The sequence below is a fragment of the Pelobates fuscus genome, chromosome 8, assembly GCF_036172605.1.
Source record: "Pelobates fuscus isolate aPelFus1 chromosome 8, aPelFus1.pri, whole genome shotgun sequence".
Lineage (NCBI taxonomy): Eukaryota > Metazoa > Chordata > Amphibia > Anura > Pelobatidae > Pelobates > Pelobates fuscus.
This window is the reverse complement of record NC_086324.1, coordinates 148,780,806-148,799,528: the sequence shown is the minus strand read 5'-3', so window position 1 is coordinate 148,799,528 and position 18,723 is coordinate 148,780,806. Positions and strand designations below refer to the sequence as shown.

Here is an 18,723-nt window from a genome sequence, read left to right as displayed (position 1 = left end):
CCAACAGTGAATACAGAGACTAGCTCTCTCTATCCAGCGCTGCAAGCCTGTCATACAATATAACTACAGCTCATTATACACACGATGCAACCCCTATATCTTTTTTTTTTTTACTATGAGTGTTAGTGAGGGCCTGTTGTTTGAGTTTCGCCTAAAGCCTCATAAAGTCATAGGCGTGCGCAGCCCATTGCATTAGGGTGTGCACCCTAAAGCACAAGCACACGCGGCGTGTGTGTGTATATATATATATATATATATATATATATATACACACACAAAGCTGTGTGAGGGTGCTGTTAGTGCGATGTGTGTGTGAGGGTGCTGGTAGTGTACTATGTGGGTGAGGGTGTTTGTGTGTGCGTGCTTGTGAGGGTGCTGTGAATGTACTTTGTGTCAGGGTGCTGTTTGTGTGTGTGTGTGTGCACTTGTGAGGGTGCTGTAAATGTACTGTGTGTGAGGGTGCTGTTTGTGTGTGAGGGTACTGGTAGTGTGCTGTGTGTGTTTGTTAGGGTCCTGTTTTTGTTTGTGAGGGTGCTGTTTGTGTAATGAGTGTGAGAGTGCTTTGTGTTTGTGAGGCTGCTGTGTGTGTTGGTGCTGTGTATGTGTGTGGGTGCTTTATGTGTGTGGGTGCTGTATGTGTGTAGGTGCTGTATGTGTGTAGGTGCTGTATGTGTGTAGGTGCTGTGTATGTGTGTGGGTGCTGTATGTGTGTGGGTGCTGTATGTGTGTGGGTGCTGTATGTGTGTGGGTGCTGTATGTGTGTGGGTGCTGTATGTGTGTGGGTGCTGTGTGGGTGCTGTGTATGTCTGTGGGTGCTGTGTATGTCTGTGGGTGCTGTGTATGTCTGTGGGTGCTGTGTATATGTGTGTGTGGGTGATTGTGGGGGGTGGAGATGGGGGTACATTACTTAATATCCCCCCTCCCTTCTTACTTTATGTAGGGAGGGGGGATCTTTCCTTGCTGCTTTCCCTGGTGGTCCAGTGGAGGTGGGGGCAGATCAGTTATCCCCCCTCCCTTCTTACCTTATGCCTTGGAGGGGGGATCCTGCTGCTGCCATCCATCCCTGGTGGTCCAGTGGAGAGTGAACTCTAGCCCCGCAGGGCTAGAGTTCACTCACGCGAGATCTGAGCGTTGCCGCGGCAACGCTCAGATCTCGCGAGAGGAACCCGGCGGAGCTGCTGGCAAGAGCTCCGCCGGTCCTCTCCTGCCTCCCTCCCTGCATGTGAGCCGGGGAGGGGAGGCTGAGAGCAGAGCCGGCGCTATCCGAGCGCCGGCTCTGCATGAGCCGGCAGGGGAGATCCTGAGATCTCCCCTGCCGGTCTCAATACATAGCGCGTGCCGCGGGGATTAGGGTGTGCCCAGGCACACCCGGCACACCCCGTGCGCACGCCTATGCATAAAGTCTAGAGCCGCCACTGAGAACAGACGATGGCTCAAGTAGTTTGCCCTTCGGTGGGTCCCCTCTCAGATCTCAAGCTAGTTTTAGCTCATCTTGTGACATTACAAAAAGAACCAGGACCATTTGTATATCGGTCTTATTCCACACAAAATGGCGGTCGAGATATGAAATTCAGGCAGACTCTTTTTCTTTCCCTTCCCTTCCCTTCCCTGTTAGTCTTGTCATTGAGGTATAGCGAATATTCCTCTAGACAGTGTGAGCAAAGGGTCCACGTCTAGATTACCCTTTAGGAAGAGCACTCTTGATTGCTCCACTATAGAATGTTGCTGTAAGAACTGCTCTTAAAACAAAATCACCATCAATCTCTCTTCAATGAGCCTTGTATTGTATGTACTTGGTAAATAAAAAATAATAGCAACATTTATGGAACAGAATATCGCATCAACACCTGTCCACATCTTCTAATAATTCCATCTAGGTTTAAAACCAAAAGACCATGTATAATGCAGCTGGTATGGGGACCGTTTAAGTCATTAAGTTTAGAACCCTTCCTAAGCAGGATACATCTTTTCAAACTGTGCTATTTTACTGAATTGTGAACCCACCCTATCTATAGTAAACATGTGTGCATGCATGCACTAACTACTATATGTCTCTAAAAGGACCCAACACATCCATCTCATTTATTTCTTTTTTACAGGCCACTTTGCAGTTCTGTATAGTGAAACCCATCATGGCGGTTGTAACAATTATCCTGCAAGCGTTCGGGAAATACAGAGATGGGGACTTTAAGTAAGTAACGGTGCTTTCAGTTTTATAGGATTTGGATTTGAGGGATGGTTTTGTGGGTTTTTTGTTTTTTTTGGAGGGATATGAATATAATTAGTTGCTGTAAATATTAATTGTCTCTCGATCCCAATTGACTTGTTCACTAAATTGCAGATGGCACATTTTTAGGCCAAAAACAGAACAAATGAAACAATCTTACTGTGCACCTTTTCTAGTTTGCCCTTTTTGTTCAATAGTTAATGGCCTCAGCACCTTGAGAGGTGTATCATAAATGATAATAAATGTTAGCTCAAATTAGCATTTAGCATTTATTGAATAAACGCAACCCTACTCTGATCTCCTATAACATTTCCCTCACCTTTGTTCTTTGATCTCATTTTTGTTTCTCTAAAAATAAAAATGATGCATGGTTATTCACTTTTTTTTTTTTTTATTAAATTCAAAGTTAATTTCTAATTTCATGCCAAGATATCCAATACTATAATACCGTATCCAATATTCTGATAACAGGGGGTTATTCAGCTATTCTATATCTCTACGCATTTCGGCTGTTTTGATATTTGTTAGCAAAATATTTAAATTCACTCTGAATTCCTGAATAAAGGAATATTTAGGGGAAATCGGTATTCACCTCTTGGAGTACCTCGGATATAAGATGAGGTTTTATTGCAGTAGACATTGAGTTCCACATATTCTAGGTGACAGATCTTCTGTTATTACCTGATCATTATCACCAGTGGTGCATTTGGGTCAACTGCTTGAGTGATTAGACAGCAAGGAAAGTAAAAAATATAATTTTTTTTGCATCAAATTTTAGTTCGTATGTGACATCATCTCCCTCTTTATTGCAGTGTTCAGACTGGTTATCTCTACATTACCATCATCTACAATTTCTCGGTTAGCTTGGCACTTTATGCCCTATTTCTCTTCTATTTTGCCACTAAAGACCTACTGCGTCCCTTTGAGCCGGTTCTCAAGTTTCTCACCATCAAAGCAGTCATCTTCCTATCATTTTGGCAAGGTTGGTAAAAGCGGTCTGTGGATAGATAATTTATGTTAAGCAGGTCCTTTTTTTTTTTAGATATGGTTCTAGGGTGTTCATGGAGGAAAATCTGTAGAGGAAAAGGAAGTTTTAACATCTGACTACCATGATGCGAAACAATACTGTTTTACATCACCTGCATATTTTAAGATGGACTTAATTGTAAAGCCTTTCTTGGGTATAAAAACTTTATAGAAATTATGTATCCACAACTATAGCAGAGTTCCCAGCTTGACATGCAAATGAGCAGACATTGTGTCTCGGACTTCATAATACGTTTTTTTTAGATATCCTTAATAATAAACACAGTTTTAAGCACAGTTTACATTTAAGTCAAAGCAAAAGTATCAGTGACCACAAACCATCCATGGACTGCAGTTTCAACCTTGTGGGACCCGTCAGCATGGCATGTGTCCTGTTTTGGAAGTTAAAGTATCACTAAGAGCATATAGCTAGGTTTGCTAGGTACCAAAAAGATTGTAAGGAGACCAGGCATGATACAACGCCTTTTAGTGCAAATACAAAAAAAAAAGATATTTCAGCATAGAAACTCCACAGCTAAGCTATTAGTTTTTCCAGTTTGACATGCTAATGAGCATAGACAGGAATTGTTTCAATATCCATGGACTTAAATAACTTCTTGTAGGATCTTTTAGATTTTTATTTTTTATTTTTTTATGCCATGTCTTTTTCATCAGAAAGGGGGTTCACACATATATGACTGTATGTGATTTTTTTGTTTGTTTCTTTTTTTAATTCTCATTAATATGTGTGACTCCATATTCCACAAGATGTGCGTTGGCTTAAAAGTGAAACTACAGAAGCCATTGAGAAGATTATCAAGACAGCGAGGGATATGTACAAAAGTGTTCTATTCTAAATAGTGGTGCAAAAATGGAAAAAGGGGCGGTGTCCTAAATGGAATGTGTGTGCTGGTTCCATTGGTTTCCATGGTGACTGACCACTTTTAGAACATAGACCAGTTTTAAAACACAACTCTATGATAAAGGATCCACAAAATACTAAAAAAGGAACAATTACCATGGAAACCAATAGAACATGTCTCAATACAGGGGCGGACTGACAACTTATAGGGCCCTCGGTCAATAGGAGATCAAGGGGCCCCCCTCCCGGTGCAAGGTCTTTGTGCAGCTGTCATACAGATATGTGCGCGCTACCCAGCATGGCTGTGTGAGTCATGGCGTCCCCCAAACAGGGTCAGATATACTTTAAAGGGTTAATCCAACCAAAAACAGTGTTTTCATAAAACATTGTTTTTGAGTGGAGTACCCCTTAATAGCTTGCCTTACGCTCCCCCCCCCCCCCCCCCATTAAAATAAAGACATAAAGCAAATTTAATTAAACACTTCCTCTGTGTTTGTTGGTGACATCACAAGCAGCATCCCCCACATGTTCAACTATACAAGCAGCCTCCAAACACATGTGTTTGGAGGCTACTTGTGTGGTTGCATGTGTGGGATGCTGCTTGTGTTCCTGTATGTCAACATGTTGAATTAGAATTAATTGTTTGACTTGTTTTACCTATTGTACTGCGCTGCAGAATATATTGGTGCTATATAAGTAATTGTAATAATTGCGTTTGTATGTATAAGGAGGCTGTATGCAGTATTGCCATGCTAGGGATGCCTCTTGTGATATGTGTGTGTGTGTGTGTGTGTGTGTATAAGGAGGCTGTATGCAGTATTGCCATGCTGAGGATGCCTGTTGTAATGTTTGTGTAGGGAGGCTGCATGTGGTATTGAATGTGTGGGAATGCTGTTTGTGGGATTACGTGCATACAGTGAGGTTCCTTGTGGGTTTGTGTGTGTGTATGGAGCTGTTTGCAGTGTCGTATGTTAGTGGAGAGGGCTGGTTGTGTTGCAGAGAGTGTCTGGATAGGGGCTGTTGTGTGTGTGTGTGTGGGATAGGGGGTTTAGTAGGCAGCTAGCGGATACTGGGACTGTAGTGTATGTTTGTATGATACTAGAGGCTCTACTGTGTGGGGGAGATACAGAGGCTGCAGTATGTGTGTGGATAGTGACTGCAGTGCATGAAGGGGGATATGGGCTATAGTAGGTGCAGGGGGCATACGGACGGTGGGGGGATAGCGGCTGCAGTGGGAGCAGTGAGGGATAGGGGCTGTAGTAAGTGCAGGGAGGGATAGGGATGAGAGTGATGACGACTGTAGTGGGTGCAGGAAGGCATAGGGGTGAGCTGGGCACAGGGAGAGAGAGAGGCTGAGGAGAGTACAAGAAGGCAAAGAGGCTGTGGTGGGTACAGGAAAGGATAGGAATGAGAGTGATAGGGCTGTAGTGGGTGAAGGGGGAGTGGGATCTGGGATGGTAAAGGGGCATAGGGGCTGTGGTGGGTGAAGGGGCATAGGGGCTCAGATGGATAAAGAGGGCAGAGGGGCTGTGAAAGGGGGCTCAGATGGATAAAGGGGCATAGTGACTGGAATGGGTGAAGGGGGCACAGGTGGTGTTATGGGTGAAGGGGGCACAGGGCCTGGGATGGGTGAAGGGGGCACAGGGCCTGGGATGGATAAAGGGGGCACAGGGCCTGGGATGGGTAAAGGGGGCACAGGGGCTGGGATAGGAAAAGGTGGGTACAGGGACTGGGATGGATAAAGGAGTACAGGGGCTGGGATGGATAAAGGGGGCACAGGGCTGGGATTGTAAAAAGGGGGCACAGGGCTGGGATTGTAAAAAGGGGGCACTGGGGCTGAGATGGGTGAAGGGGGCACAGGGGCTGAGATGGGTGAAGGGGGCACAGGGGCTGGGATGGGTGAAGGGGGCACAGGGCTGGGATGAGTGAAGGGGGGCACAGGGCTGGGATGGGTGAAGGGGGCAAAGGGGCTGGGATGGGTGAAGGGGGGCACAGGGGCTGGGATGGGTGAAGGGGGGCACAGGGGCTGGGATGGGTGAAGGGGGGCACAGGGCTGGGATGGGTGAAGGGGGATATGGGCTCAGATGGATAAAGAGGGCAGAGGGGCTGTGAAAGGGGGCTCAGATGGATAAAGGGGCATAGTGACTGGAATGGGTGAAGGGGGCACAGGTGGTGTTATGGGTGAAGGGGGCACAGGGCCTGGGATGGGTAAAGGGGGCACAGGGGCTGGGATAGGAAAAGGTGGGTACAGGGGCTGAGATGGATAAAGGGGGGCACAGGGCTGGGATTGTAAAAAGGGGGCACTGGGGCTGAGATGGGTGAAGGGGGCACAGGGGCTGGGATGGGTGAAGGGGGCACAGGGGCTGGGATGGGTGAAGGGGGCACAGGGCTGGGATGGGTGAAGGGGGCACAGGGCTGGGATGGGTGAAGGGGGGCACAGGGCTGGGATGGGTGAAGGGGGTCACAGGGCTGGGATGGGTGAAGGGGGGCACAGGCCTGGGATGGGTGAAGGGGGCACAGGGGCTGGGATAGGAAAAGGTGGGTACAGGGGCTGAGATGGATAAAGGGGGGCACAGGGCTGGGATTGTAAAAAGGGGGCACTGGGGCTGAGATGGGTGAAGGGGGCACAGGGGCTGGGATGGGTGAAGGGGGCACAGGGCTGGGATGGGTGAAGGGGGCACAGGGCTGGGATGGGTGAAGGGGGGCACAGGGCTGGGATGGGTGAAGGGGGGCACAGGGCTGGGATGGGTGAAGGGGGGCACAGGGCTGGGATGGGTGAAGGGGGATATTAGCTTTAAAAAAAGTAATATTTACTTACCTGCTGTCTGCCTGGGTTCAGCAGATTCTGCAGGACAGGAAGTGATGTAACTTCCCCTCTTTCGGCCCCGCCTCTTCCCCCTCACACGAGCTCCGCAGTCATTGAATGGAGGAGACCTGGCAGGAGCAGCAGGATCACTGCCAGCTCTCAGAAGGTGGGAGTGGAGGGGGGAAACCTATCCCTAGAATATGTGTAATTCTGTTTGTTTCTGGCTGGGGAGATCTGTGATCTGATCTCCCCAGCCAGAGCATGTTAGTGCAGCCTGCCGGGCCCCTGACTGCCTCGGGCCCTCGGTCCATGACCGATCTGCCCGATTGGTCAGTCCGCCCCTGTCTCAATATTTAGCCCTTTGCTCCCAAAATGCAAAGTGCCTTGATAAATTATCTTCATCTCCTATTATCTTTATTTATTAAATACATAGTTTAAGAGAAAGGTGTTTTATTTTTTGTTGAATTGGTTCCTTTCCCACCTGTGACATCAACATGTTCACCATATGCAAATTAAGTACTACAAAGGACGAAAAAATAATTTGCATACATTATCACAAGTCAGAGAGTAGTGAAAGAGGTCAAACTAAAATTTATTTTAGATTTTTTAAAAAAAAATTTTTATTTTATTTTAATATAATGTAGAGAGGCACCATTAACAGCCAAGTATAAATAAAATTCTCAAAACAGAGATTGCACAGCCAGGTAACAAGTGCTTGGCTTATCTAATCTGCCCATTATGAAACATAGTTTAATGTTTAGTCTTCAGGATAGCTTTATGCACATCCTGAGTATTATTCAATTATTTTAGTGATATTTACGCACCATCTACCAAATTGCGGTGAATTGCAAAAAACATGCTGATTTGGGAAAGATCCCCAGTTGAGCTATCGTCATGGCTTGACTGTTGGAGACTAAATTTAGCAAGTTAGTTTCAATTAATTAAACTTGGTGATAACCCCCACTGTGTCCACCGGTCCACCGGTAGGAGTTTCTTGGATATATATACTACCCTTTCTGCAAAGTAGGATTTTCTCAAATGAAAAACACTAATTTGCACACATTATTACAAATTGCATATAGAGAAGTTAAAGAAGTAACATAATTTAGACCTTTTTGTTTTTAAAAAAAGCCAATACAATGCAGAGGCCCTTTTAATCTTCTATCGATCATGTCCTCTTTTGGTCTAGTAATATAATAATAGTGTTTTAAACATTTTAATAAGCTTAACGTTAAAGTTGCTATAAAGTTACTCTTTGGGGCCTGCCATATACCTTTTTGTGCATCAGGGAGTGTCCAAAAAGTGTTCATAGAATATTAACTTTCATGATGCTTTGCAAGCTACATTTGGGCGACCTCTTACGTAGAATGAAGAAGACAACCACCATACATGGTCATATGACAGTGCTCCTAACCTTCCCATCTTCTACAGGAATGCTCCTGGCTATTTTGGAACGGTGTGGCGTCATCCCAGAAGTCCAAATCATTAACAACAAAACAGTTGGCGCGGGCACGGTGGCAGCCGGCTGCCAGAACTTTATCATCTGTATTGAAATGCTATTTGCTGCCATTGCTTTGCGTTACGCCTTCACGTGCCAGGTTTACCGGGAAAAGAAGGAAAATTCAACAGGTAACTGCAAATATATAGAAAGGAAAAATGCAATAGGAACAGAATGCTTATTTGTTTTTCTATTTTTTTATTTAGCAAAATGATTTTATTTGTATTTTTATTTTTTGTAACAATGATTTGGTAAATACACCAAAAATATGTATATACATTAATGGGCGAGGGGGGAAAGAGTACACCCTCTTTGAACTCTATGGTTCTATGGTTTGAACTATATGGTATCCAGACGTAATAACCATCATCTGATCCTTAGCAGGTCTTAAAATTAGGTAAATACAACAGATTATGTGTCATGATTTCTTCAACAAAAATAAAGCCAAAATGGAGACGCCATGTGTGACACCTAGACTAAGACTGTGTATATAAATAAATAGTGGGCACCCTTCTAGTAGATTATAGAAATTGGAATATTGCCAGGATTAATCACAATAAATGAGTGTGAATTGTTTGGAATACAAACTCGGTTTCAACATTTAGACAAATAGCTGAATTTGAAGAAGTCTTCAACTACGTTGGCCTATAATCTGAATTTTACTTTGAATTCTCAACATTTCACACTTTTAAGTTTTAACATGTGTCGTTTTTCTTCAGTGGATTAACATTTGCCTTAAAGGGTTTCTCCAAATTTTTTTTTTTTTTTTTTTTTTTTTTAACCTGTGAAAAATGCCCTCCTGTCATCATTCATCAGGGTCCCCCCTACGAATGCTTGAAAAGCATTTTAAATGAAGCTTTTACTTATCTTCATTCCAGCGCCGAGCGACACTCTCGACACATCCCAAACTATGAAACGGTTTCATCAGGATTCAAAGACTTGTGAAAAAATTACAAGATTTGCTTGTGATCACTGGCACTGCAGTAGGCAAAAGCATACGTATATTCCTCATGCACATGCCAACTGTATAGCTTCATTGTAAAACGTCTTTCTGGAGGTCAATACATTATACTTGCCAGCAGAGGGTGCTGTTACTAGCCTAAAAAAACTTACCGTAAATGCAAATATCACATCCAAAGATGGATGAATTTTATTATTTTAAGACTTACTATTTTTCTTTCATAATGGTCACATCATCCTTCTATTGCTCAGCAGTATAATTATACTAGGTAGGTAAATCTCAAGTCTCTGCAATGGTGAGCTAGGGGAAATAGTTTATAAAAAGGAGTCACATTTTGCAGTAGACATCAATCATAATTTTTCAAAAATAGCAGATTAACCTCTGTAGATTATAAACATAATATAAAGAGGGTGCCGAACCCCTGTGGATTATATACATAATAGAAAAAGGGTGCTTAATCCCTGTGGATTATATACATAATATAAAGAGGGTGCCGATCCCCTGTGGATTACCGTATATACTCGAGTAGAAGCCGACCCGAATATAAGCCGAGGCCCCTAATTTTACCCCAAAAAACTGGGAAAACTTATTGACTCGAGTATAAGACTAGGGTGGGAAATGCAGCAGCTACTGGTAAATTTCTAAATAAAATTAGATCCTAAAAAAAATATATTAATTGAATATTTATTTACAGTGTGTGTATAATGAATGCAGTGTGTGTATAATGAATGCAGCATGTGTATAATGAATGCAGCGTGTGTATGAGTGCAGCGTGTGTGTATGAGTGCAGCGTGTGTGTATGAGTGCAGCGTGTGTGTATGAGTGCAGCGTGTGTGTATGAGTGCAGCGTGTGTGTATGAGTGCAGCGTGTGTGTATGAGTGCAGCGTGTGTGTATATGAGTGCAGTGTGTGTGTATATGAGTGCAGTGTGTGTGTATATGAGTGCAGTGTGTGTGTGTGTACACTGTGTGCAGAATTATTAGGCAAATGAGTATTTTGACCACATCATCCTCTTTATGCATGTTGTCTTACTCCAAGCTGTATAGGCTCGAAAGCCTACTACCAATTAAGCATATTAGGTGATGTGCATCTCTGTAATGAGAAGGGGTGTGGTCTAATGACATCAACACCCTATTTCAGGTGTGCATAATTATTAGGCAACTTCCTTTCCTTTGGCAAAATGGGTCAAAAGAAGGACTTGACAGGCTCAGAAAAGTCAAAAATAGTGAGATATCTTGCAGAGGGATGCAGCACTCTTAAAATTGCAAAGCTTCTGAAGCGTGATCATCGAACAATCAAGCGTTTCATTCAAAATAGTCAACAGGGTCGCAAGAAGCGTGTGGAGAAACCAAGGCGCAAAATAACTGCCCATGAACTGAGAAAAGTCAAGCGTGCAGCTGCCAAGATGCCACTTGCCACCAGTTTGGCCATATTTCAGAGCTGCAACATCACTGGAGTGCCCAAAAGCACAAGGTGTGCAATACTCAGAGACATGGCCAAGGTAAGAAAGGCTGAAAGACGACCACCACTGAACAAGACACACAAGCTGAAACGTCAAGACTGGGCCAAGAAATATCTCAAGACTGATTTTTCTAAGGTTTTATGGACTGATGAAATGAGAGTGAGTCTTGATGGGCCAGATGGATGGATTGGTAAAGGGCAGAGAGCTCCAGTCCGACTCAGACGCCAGCAAGGTGGAGGTGGAGTACTGGTTTGGGCTGGTATCATCAAAGATGAGCTTGTGGGGCCTTTTCGGGTTGAGGATGGAGTCAAGCTCAACTCCCAGTTTCTGGAAGACACCTTCTTCAAGCAGTGGTACAGGAAGAAGTCTGCATCCTTCAAGAAAAACATGATTTTCATGCAGGACAATGCTCCATCACACGTGTCCAAGTACTCCACAGCGTGGCTGGCAAGAAAGGGTATAAAAGAAGAAAATCTAATGACATGGCCTCCTTGTTCACCTGATCTGAACCCCATTGAGAACCTGTGGTCCATCATCAAATGTGAGATTTACAAGGAGGGAAAACAGTACACCTCTCTGAACAGTGTCTGGGAGGCTGTGGTTGCTGCTGCACGCAATGTTGATGGTGAACAGATCAAAACACTGACAGAATCCATGGATGGCAGCTTTTGAGTGTCTTTGCAAAGAAAGGTGGCTATATTGGTCACTGATTTGTTTTTGTTATGTTTTTGAATGTCAGAAATGTATATTTGTGAATGTTGAGATGTTATATTGGTTTCACTGGTAAAAATAAATAATTGAAATGGGTATATATTTGTTTTTTGTTAAGTTGCCTAATAATTATGCACAGTAATAGTCACCTGCACACACAGATATCCCCCTAAAATAGCTATAACTAAAAACAAACTAAAAACTACTTCCAAAAATATTCAGCTTTGATATTAATGAGTTTTTTGGGTTCATTGAGAACATGGTTGTTCAATAATAAAATTAATCCTCAAAAATACAACTTGCCTAATAATTCTGCACTCCCTGTATATAAGTGCAGTGTGTGTGTGTGTGTGTGTGTGTGTATATATGAGTGCAGTGTGTGTGTGTGTGTGTATGAGTGCAGTGTGTGTGTGTTTGCGAGCCTTGGGGGGGGGGGGGGCAATTTTATTATAATTTTTACATTATTTTAATATTTTTTTTCAGTAATTTTTTTTTATTTACTTAATATTTTTTTGTAATTATTTTCATATTTTTTTATTATTATTTATTATTTGTAATGTTATTTTTTTTTTTTTTAATTATTATTTTATTATTAATTTATTTTTGTTTCGTCCCCCCTCCCTGCTTGCTAGCTGGCCAGGGAGGGGGGCTCCTTCCCTGGTGGTCCAGTGGGGTTGGTAGTTCAGTGGGGGGGCTGTGGGGGCTGCAGAGATGTTACTTACCTTTCCTGCAGCTCCTGTCAGCTCTCTCCTCCTCCGCGCGGTCTGTGCAGCTCCCTCTGTCAGCTCACACTGTAAGTCTCGCGAGAGCCGCGGCTCTCGCGAGATTTACACTGGGAGCTGACCGAGGTGCTGAACGGACGGCGCGGAGGAGGAGAGGGCTGACAGGAGCTGCAGGACTGGTAAGTAAGATTTCTGCCAGCCCCCTCTCCCTCAGTCTGTATTATGGCAATGCAAATTGCCATAATACAGACTATTGACTCGAGTATAAGCCGAGTTCCGTTTTTTCAGCACAAAAAATGTGCTGAAAAACTCTGATTATACTCGAGTATATACGGTATATACAAATTATAAAGAGTGCCTAATCAGTGTGTCCCTAATGATATCCCCACAAACCTCTCTGAATAGGACATTGTGTGTCCAGTGCTCTGGTTTAAAAGTGCTAAATACATGTACAATATAAAAGCCTCTCTGTTTCACGGGAGTCGTACCCCAACACACAGGAAATAGGAAACCCACAAAAGGTGGATCCAAAAGGCGTATTACCGAGCCTTAGAATTGCCAGACTTAACGTATAAATACAACAAGAAACTGGGTCAAGATAAATCAAGGACAAGAATAACAGAAATACTAAAGACAAAATACTCAAGAGTCAAGACAAAGCCGGGATCAGGATACCAGAAATCACGAGTCAAATACGAAGCCGAGGTCAAACATCAGAAATAACAAGAAAATCACCAGGAGCACTAAACGAGGATCCAAACAGAAACCACGATAGGGCAGAGAATGGAAGCTAGAACAAGCCTTAAATAGGCTCAAAAGAGTTCCCATTGGTCCACGTCATCTCTGCAAGCCCAAACAGCATTGTCTCGCCTAGATGACGTGCTCCCTTTAAGGAGCCGTTCGCGGGACCTGGGGTAAATATTATATTCAGGCCGCGCAGCCACGTGGAGTGTTCTGCCCGCGTGGCTGGAGGAGAGGAGCGGGGCGGGCGCTGGGTTAAGGTAAGTTTGTGAAACTTCACTTCAAGAACTTTAATTCACTCTGAATAACATATTTTACTTACCAGATGAAGAGAGGTAGATAGGGTATATTGCTCTTAGAGGAGGAGAGGAGCATTGAGATAGGTTGGTGTCTAGAAATTTGGAAAGCGTTATCTACTGGATGCAAAGGGAGATGGGGAATCCTGTTGTCTGCCGTGGCACTAAAGTTACTTTGTACTTTATTACGCATGCTTTGTTGGGCTTCTCGGTTGTTTTATGCAACCATGATCTTGCTCCTTACCCTAATAGACAAAGAGTTTATGCAAACAATCGTGTATACATTTACATAAAAAGCCAAATGGGTACTATATGTACACACAAAGGCAAAGGCGTACAACCACCCTACAAAAGTGTGGGTATACATTCACCAGACAAAATCGCCTTGGGCACTAGCAAATAGCCATCATTGTGTGTGTGTGTGTGTATGTATTTATGTATATTTAGATATCTGCTAATATTGCATGTAAATAGATATCCAGTCTGAAGGGGATTGTGAATCCACTTGTCATTTTTCCAAGAATGCACTAAACCCTGATGCTTTTTTTGTTTTATTCTTAATCAAACAGTGACCCAAGAGTTACTTGGTGGAAGTCCATGACTAAATTTGAGATGCTAAAGATATCTAATGAGAACTGGTAATACTAGTGATGATTGTCAGATGTCAAGTTTACCAGGGTTACCTGGCTTGACAAATCTGTTACTAGGGGTTACTAGTAGTATTGTGAAAATAATTAGATGTATGGTCTTGGTTTTGGCTGTTAAATTGATTGTATTTGCCTTCTTTCATCAGCAGCGAGTGTGCCTCCAATGCAAAGCATCTCCAGTGGCTTAAAGGAGACCATCAGTCCTCATGACATTGTCCAGGATGCTATTCACAACTTCTCACCAGCTTACCAACAGTACACTCAACAATCTATGCAGGAGTCTGAGCGAAAAGCACAAGACCAAAATGGACACAGTAGTGCCAGCTCGACCAACGGTCATTCCGGCAAGAAACGGAAACAGAATGAGAAAATGATGCTGATTATTTCAGATGATGAGCTCTAGAAGATAAAGAGACACACATGGAATATGGACCGTGTATGGATAGTTTCATTTTAAACTGGAAAAGTTTACCAACAATGGAGAGTGACACATGGATTCTGAACAAGACCGGCATATGTGACACAAAACTTCTCTCCAAATCCGGTGGTCGATAGTTTTTGAGAAACTATTGAATAATTTATCAGTGAACTTTCAAAGATTGGCGATCCAATTATGTTTAAGGCAACTTCGTGGAACGTTATACATAATCGTCACCATGACTTTTTGTTTTCATTTTCATGTTCGTCTTAATTGCATCTGCTATATATTATATGTAATTTGTTTTCTTTTTTACTTTTATGCCAAAGATCTTTTAAAAAATATTCCTCGCTCCTTTTTTTTTTTTTTTTTTTATAATAATGGTAATTCTCAATTTCCAAAATGATGATATTTGGGATCACCAACCAATTTGCATCCAAGGTCAATATGGTTCCTGAGATCTTTGTCATTGACCGTTTACAGTGATTTGTCTCACATTCTTCAGTAGCACAAGTTGCGTAATAATGTATCCGTGTCAAAGTCATTTCATCTCCTCTACATTACCGTGGATTATGCATCTTCTTATTAAATGGAGGATTGAAAGGAAGATTTCATGCTGAACTCACAAATCTATTTACAAGGAATGTTTAAAAAAAATTGGTCCTGTGGACTTCTCAAAGGATGTCTTAATGAGAAATAAAAGGAATGTGATTTATTTTTTTATTTTTTTTATTTTATATTGGAGTTGCTCTGATCTCTCCAATACAGAAATACAGTAAAAATGGTTGTCTTTCAATTGAATATCAGATCATGACTAAAAGATAGTCCATATCATCTAATTTAACAACATAGTATGTAATATCATTGCTTTAACGTGTACCAGTCATGGTACATACATTCCACAAGGGCTAATGAATATTATAGTTTTTTTAAATGTGTTTTTGATGTTTTTTGAAATTCTGGCCCATCCCCACCTGTAACTCAGTTCTAGCCATTAGAACTGTATGCTGGCTGCATAAGCTGTAAGTCTAAGAAGAGGACTGAAAGATTGGGAGGGCAAGTGAATATAGGATGCGCTGATGCCAATTGGCTGCCAGTGAAGGGAACCTGTCGGCGTCAAGATTGCCCGTAACCACCCATAGAACTTTTGAAAATGTGACATTGGCTGACGTGAGGGGAAACCTTTAAATATGAATATAATGTTACCAAAGTACAGAAATATACAATCTATCCCTATAAAATATTAGAATTTTTCTTTAGGAGTTGTTGCAGGTTAAAGTGAATTTTTATGACCGATTTCCTTTTAAAGTGCACCCCAAAACTAAATGAGTAGATATATTTTTCAGGTTAGTTTTTAAAATCTTATTCGTACACAAAGCTAAGCTTAGCATAGTACAATGCCGACCGTGCAGCCAACCAGAGTAGGCAACGCGGCATTCTTGTAGTCTATTCCATTTTGCATAATAAAATTCTCCTAATTCTGTCTACAATTTGTTTTTCAAATTTCTAATGTACAATATTTACAGCCATGTCCATCTACATGACAATCCATTGTCAAATGGTAACTTTTTATCAGGTTGCACGTGTTAATGACTAAAACCTGAATAAAGAGTCGTTTATATTTCCAATCAAGAGACTTGACCACCACTGAAGGTCCAGTAAGGGGACAGGAAGGAAAATAGAGCACTTTATTATTGCTGCACATTGTGAAATTGAGTAAAGGAGAGGGAACCTGTTGAACGGTTAATATGTCCTCGACTAAGTTCTCTCTGTATAGTGAAGAAAGATAGAAATGTGACTGTTGGGTTTATGCTGGGTCACTTTAGTCCTTGGGATCCTTGGTGGAAGAGATGTCCACTCAGGTCAAGTGGAGACCACATAGATTTTTCTTTCCCCTGCCTTCAGTGACCATGTAGGAAGGGGAAAGAAAAATGTATGTGGTCTCCACTTGACCAGAGTGGACATCTCTTCCACTAAGGATTCCAGACCTTGTGGCACCAGTTTTAGAAGCAATAAGCTTATTGTAGTTGGCTTATTCATTTGTAAAGCTTAAGTAAATTTACAGTAAATCATCTGAATGTGTGTATCATCTTTAAGATATTGTGTAAATTTAGGGAGTTTTGTGGGAATTTATGGCAAATTCTAATTCTGAATGTGTTGCCAGGAAGACATATTGATAAAATTAGAACAAATCACTACAAATATAAAACAATAACTGAAAGACAATATAGTGAGAAAAAAACAAGATTTTTTTTTTTAAATGACTGAATTAGGAGAATAATTGTTTTAAACACAATAAAAACAAAACAGATTTTGTTCTAATCCAGAATTGATATGTCTAAATATTTGCTAGTTATATGGCTGGTGGTATAGTGGAGGCAAATGCATTTAAACCGCCCAGTGGATGTAAATTCCTGAGCCTTGACTAATTGTCCAATTTGCAGCTTGCAAGTAAAAAGCAAACAGGTGTGGAGTTAAAGGGGATATTTTAAAGAAGACGCTGAAAATCACCTAGAACTTCACATTTTCCTGATGATGCTTGGATATCTTTTACATTTATATTACGGAATTATCTATTAACCCCTTAAGGACACGTAACATGTCATGATTCCCTTTTATTCCAGAAGTTTGGTCCTTAAGGGGTTAAAGAGAGAATTCAAACTTATGTCCAGAGTAGCTGAAGTGAGAGTACAGAGAATTTTTCTAGTTTGGTTATTTTCTCTATTAATTTGAGTTCACTCAATTTGGCAAATAATGCTGTTAATATTAAGCAAATTATATCACAATCCAGTTCATTCCCGGCACAGCCTAGGACGGGCAGACTGACGACTCAGTGGGCCCCAAGAAAAAGGATATCAAAAGCCCCCGTGCCTCGCCCACATACAAACACAACCCACATACAAACCGGATGCCTTTTGCTCTCCCTCTGCCATACTCCACCTCACAAACAACATCTCCCTATTGATTGTACAGCACTCCCACACATGCATACATATTTTCATACACATACTCTCATATGCACACACAAGACTAATTTGGGGAGGCAGAGGCAGGGCTGTTGCAAAACAATTTTGCGCCCTACGTAAGACCAGATGCTTGCATCCCACCATCACTATAAAAACTATAATTGCCAACTCTGTGTCTCTTTCCTCTCCCAGTCCCTTTGTGTTGTGTGTCTCTCTTTCTCCCCCAACTTCTTTGTGTGTCTTTTTCCTCTTCCTCAGCCCCTCTGTGGGCTTTGGGTCTCTTTTTCACCCTAGCACCTCTGTGTTTCTCTTGCATCCCATCCCAGCCCCTTGTGTGCCTCTCTTCTCCTATCAGTCCCTCTGTGTGTCTCTTTGTTCCCCCAAACCCTATGTGTGTCTTTTTTATCCCCACCCCCTTTGTGTGTCTTTTTCCTACTCAAATCATTTGGTGTGTCTTCCCCTCTCTGTGTCTATTTGTCCCCTCATCACCTCTGTGTGTGTCTCTTTTTTTCCCTAACCCCTTTCTGGGTCACTTTTTCCCTTTCTCCAGCCCCTCTGTGTGTCTCTTCCCCAAGCCCCTTTGTCTTTCTCCCCCCCGTTCCTTTGTGTGTCTCATTTCTCCTCAGCCCCTCTGTGTCTTTGTCCTCCTTTGCCCCCCTATACAGCTTTGTCCCCCAACCCTTCTGTTCATCTGTTTGCCTCACCCAGCCCTTTGTGTGGCTATTCTCCACCCTCAGTCATCTGTGTGTCATCTCATCCCTCTGTGTGTGTGTGTGTGTGTGTGTACCCCAGTCCACTGTGTGGCTTTCCCTTCAGCCCTCTGTGTGCCTCCCCCCACTCCCCAGTCCTCTATTTGTCTCTTCCCCCCTCCCTCCTCAGCCCTCTGCATGCCTCTTCCCCCTAGCCCTCTGTGTGCACATACATGCCCTACCGAATTCCATCCATATAGAATTCAAAGAGCACATATTTAGTAAAATGTTTTCACTCCAATGGTAGATGTACAGGTGTATGAAATTGGATTAAATAGATTAGTTAAGTAAGCAACCCCTACACTGCTCAGCATTATCAGAAGTGTTTTACATTACCTCACTTAAGATATTTTATTCAGCTCATCTTAATTTTCCACCCACACCCTGTTTTGATTAATTAGTTTTTTGGAAGATTTAATTTTCATGAATTTTTTTTTTTAAACCTTTTTAAGCAGCCTTTACTGACCTTACTACAGCCCACTAATCCCAAGATTAGTTTCTGGATCTGCCCTTGGCACTGATAAGCTATGTGGGCACAAAGATGGCACTGATTAGCTATTTTAGGACAAAAGTGGCACTGGGAAACTGTATGGGAACAGAGATGGCACTGATAAGTATTTTGGGGGGCAAA

General features: G+C 42.4%; 1 protein-coding gene across 2 annotated transcripts in view; it reads left to right on the top strand.

Moving 5' to 3' along the window:
• Positions 1-15,093, top strand: part of TMEM184A (transmembrane protein 184A) — a 62,651-nt gene extending 47,558 nt beyond the window's left edge. The window contains exons 6-9 of one of the 2 annotated variants that reach the window (XM_063428919.1): positions 2,100-2,191; positions 3,040-3,209; positions 8,353-8,550; positions 14,109-15,093. In XM_063428919.1, coding sequence (XP_063284989.1) covers positions 2,100-2,191; positions 3,040-3,209; positions 8,353-8,550; positions 14,109-14,362 — 714 coding nt within the window. In that variant the 3' untranslated portion in view covers positions 14,363-15,093. Of the gene's footprint in view, positions 1-2,099; positions 2,192-3,039; positions 3,210-8,352; positions 8,551-14,105 lie in introns of both variants that reach the window. The other variant, XM_063428918.1, reaches the window with a different exon arrangement.
• The last annotated feature ends 3,630 nt before the right edge of the window (positions 15,094-18,723 follow it).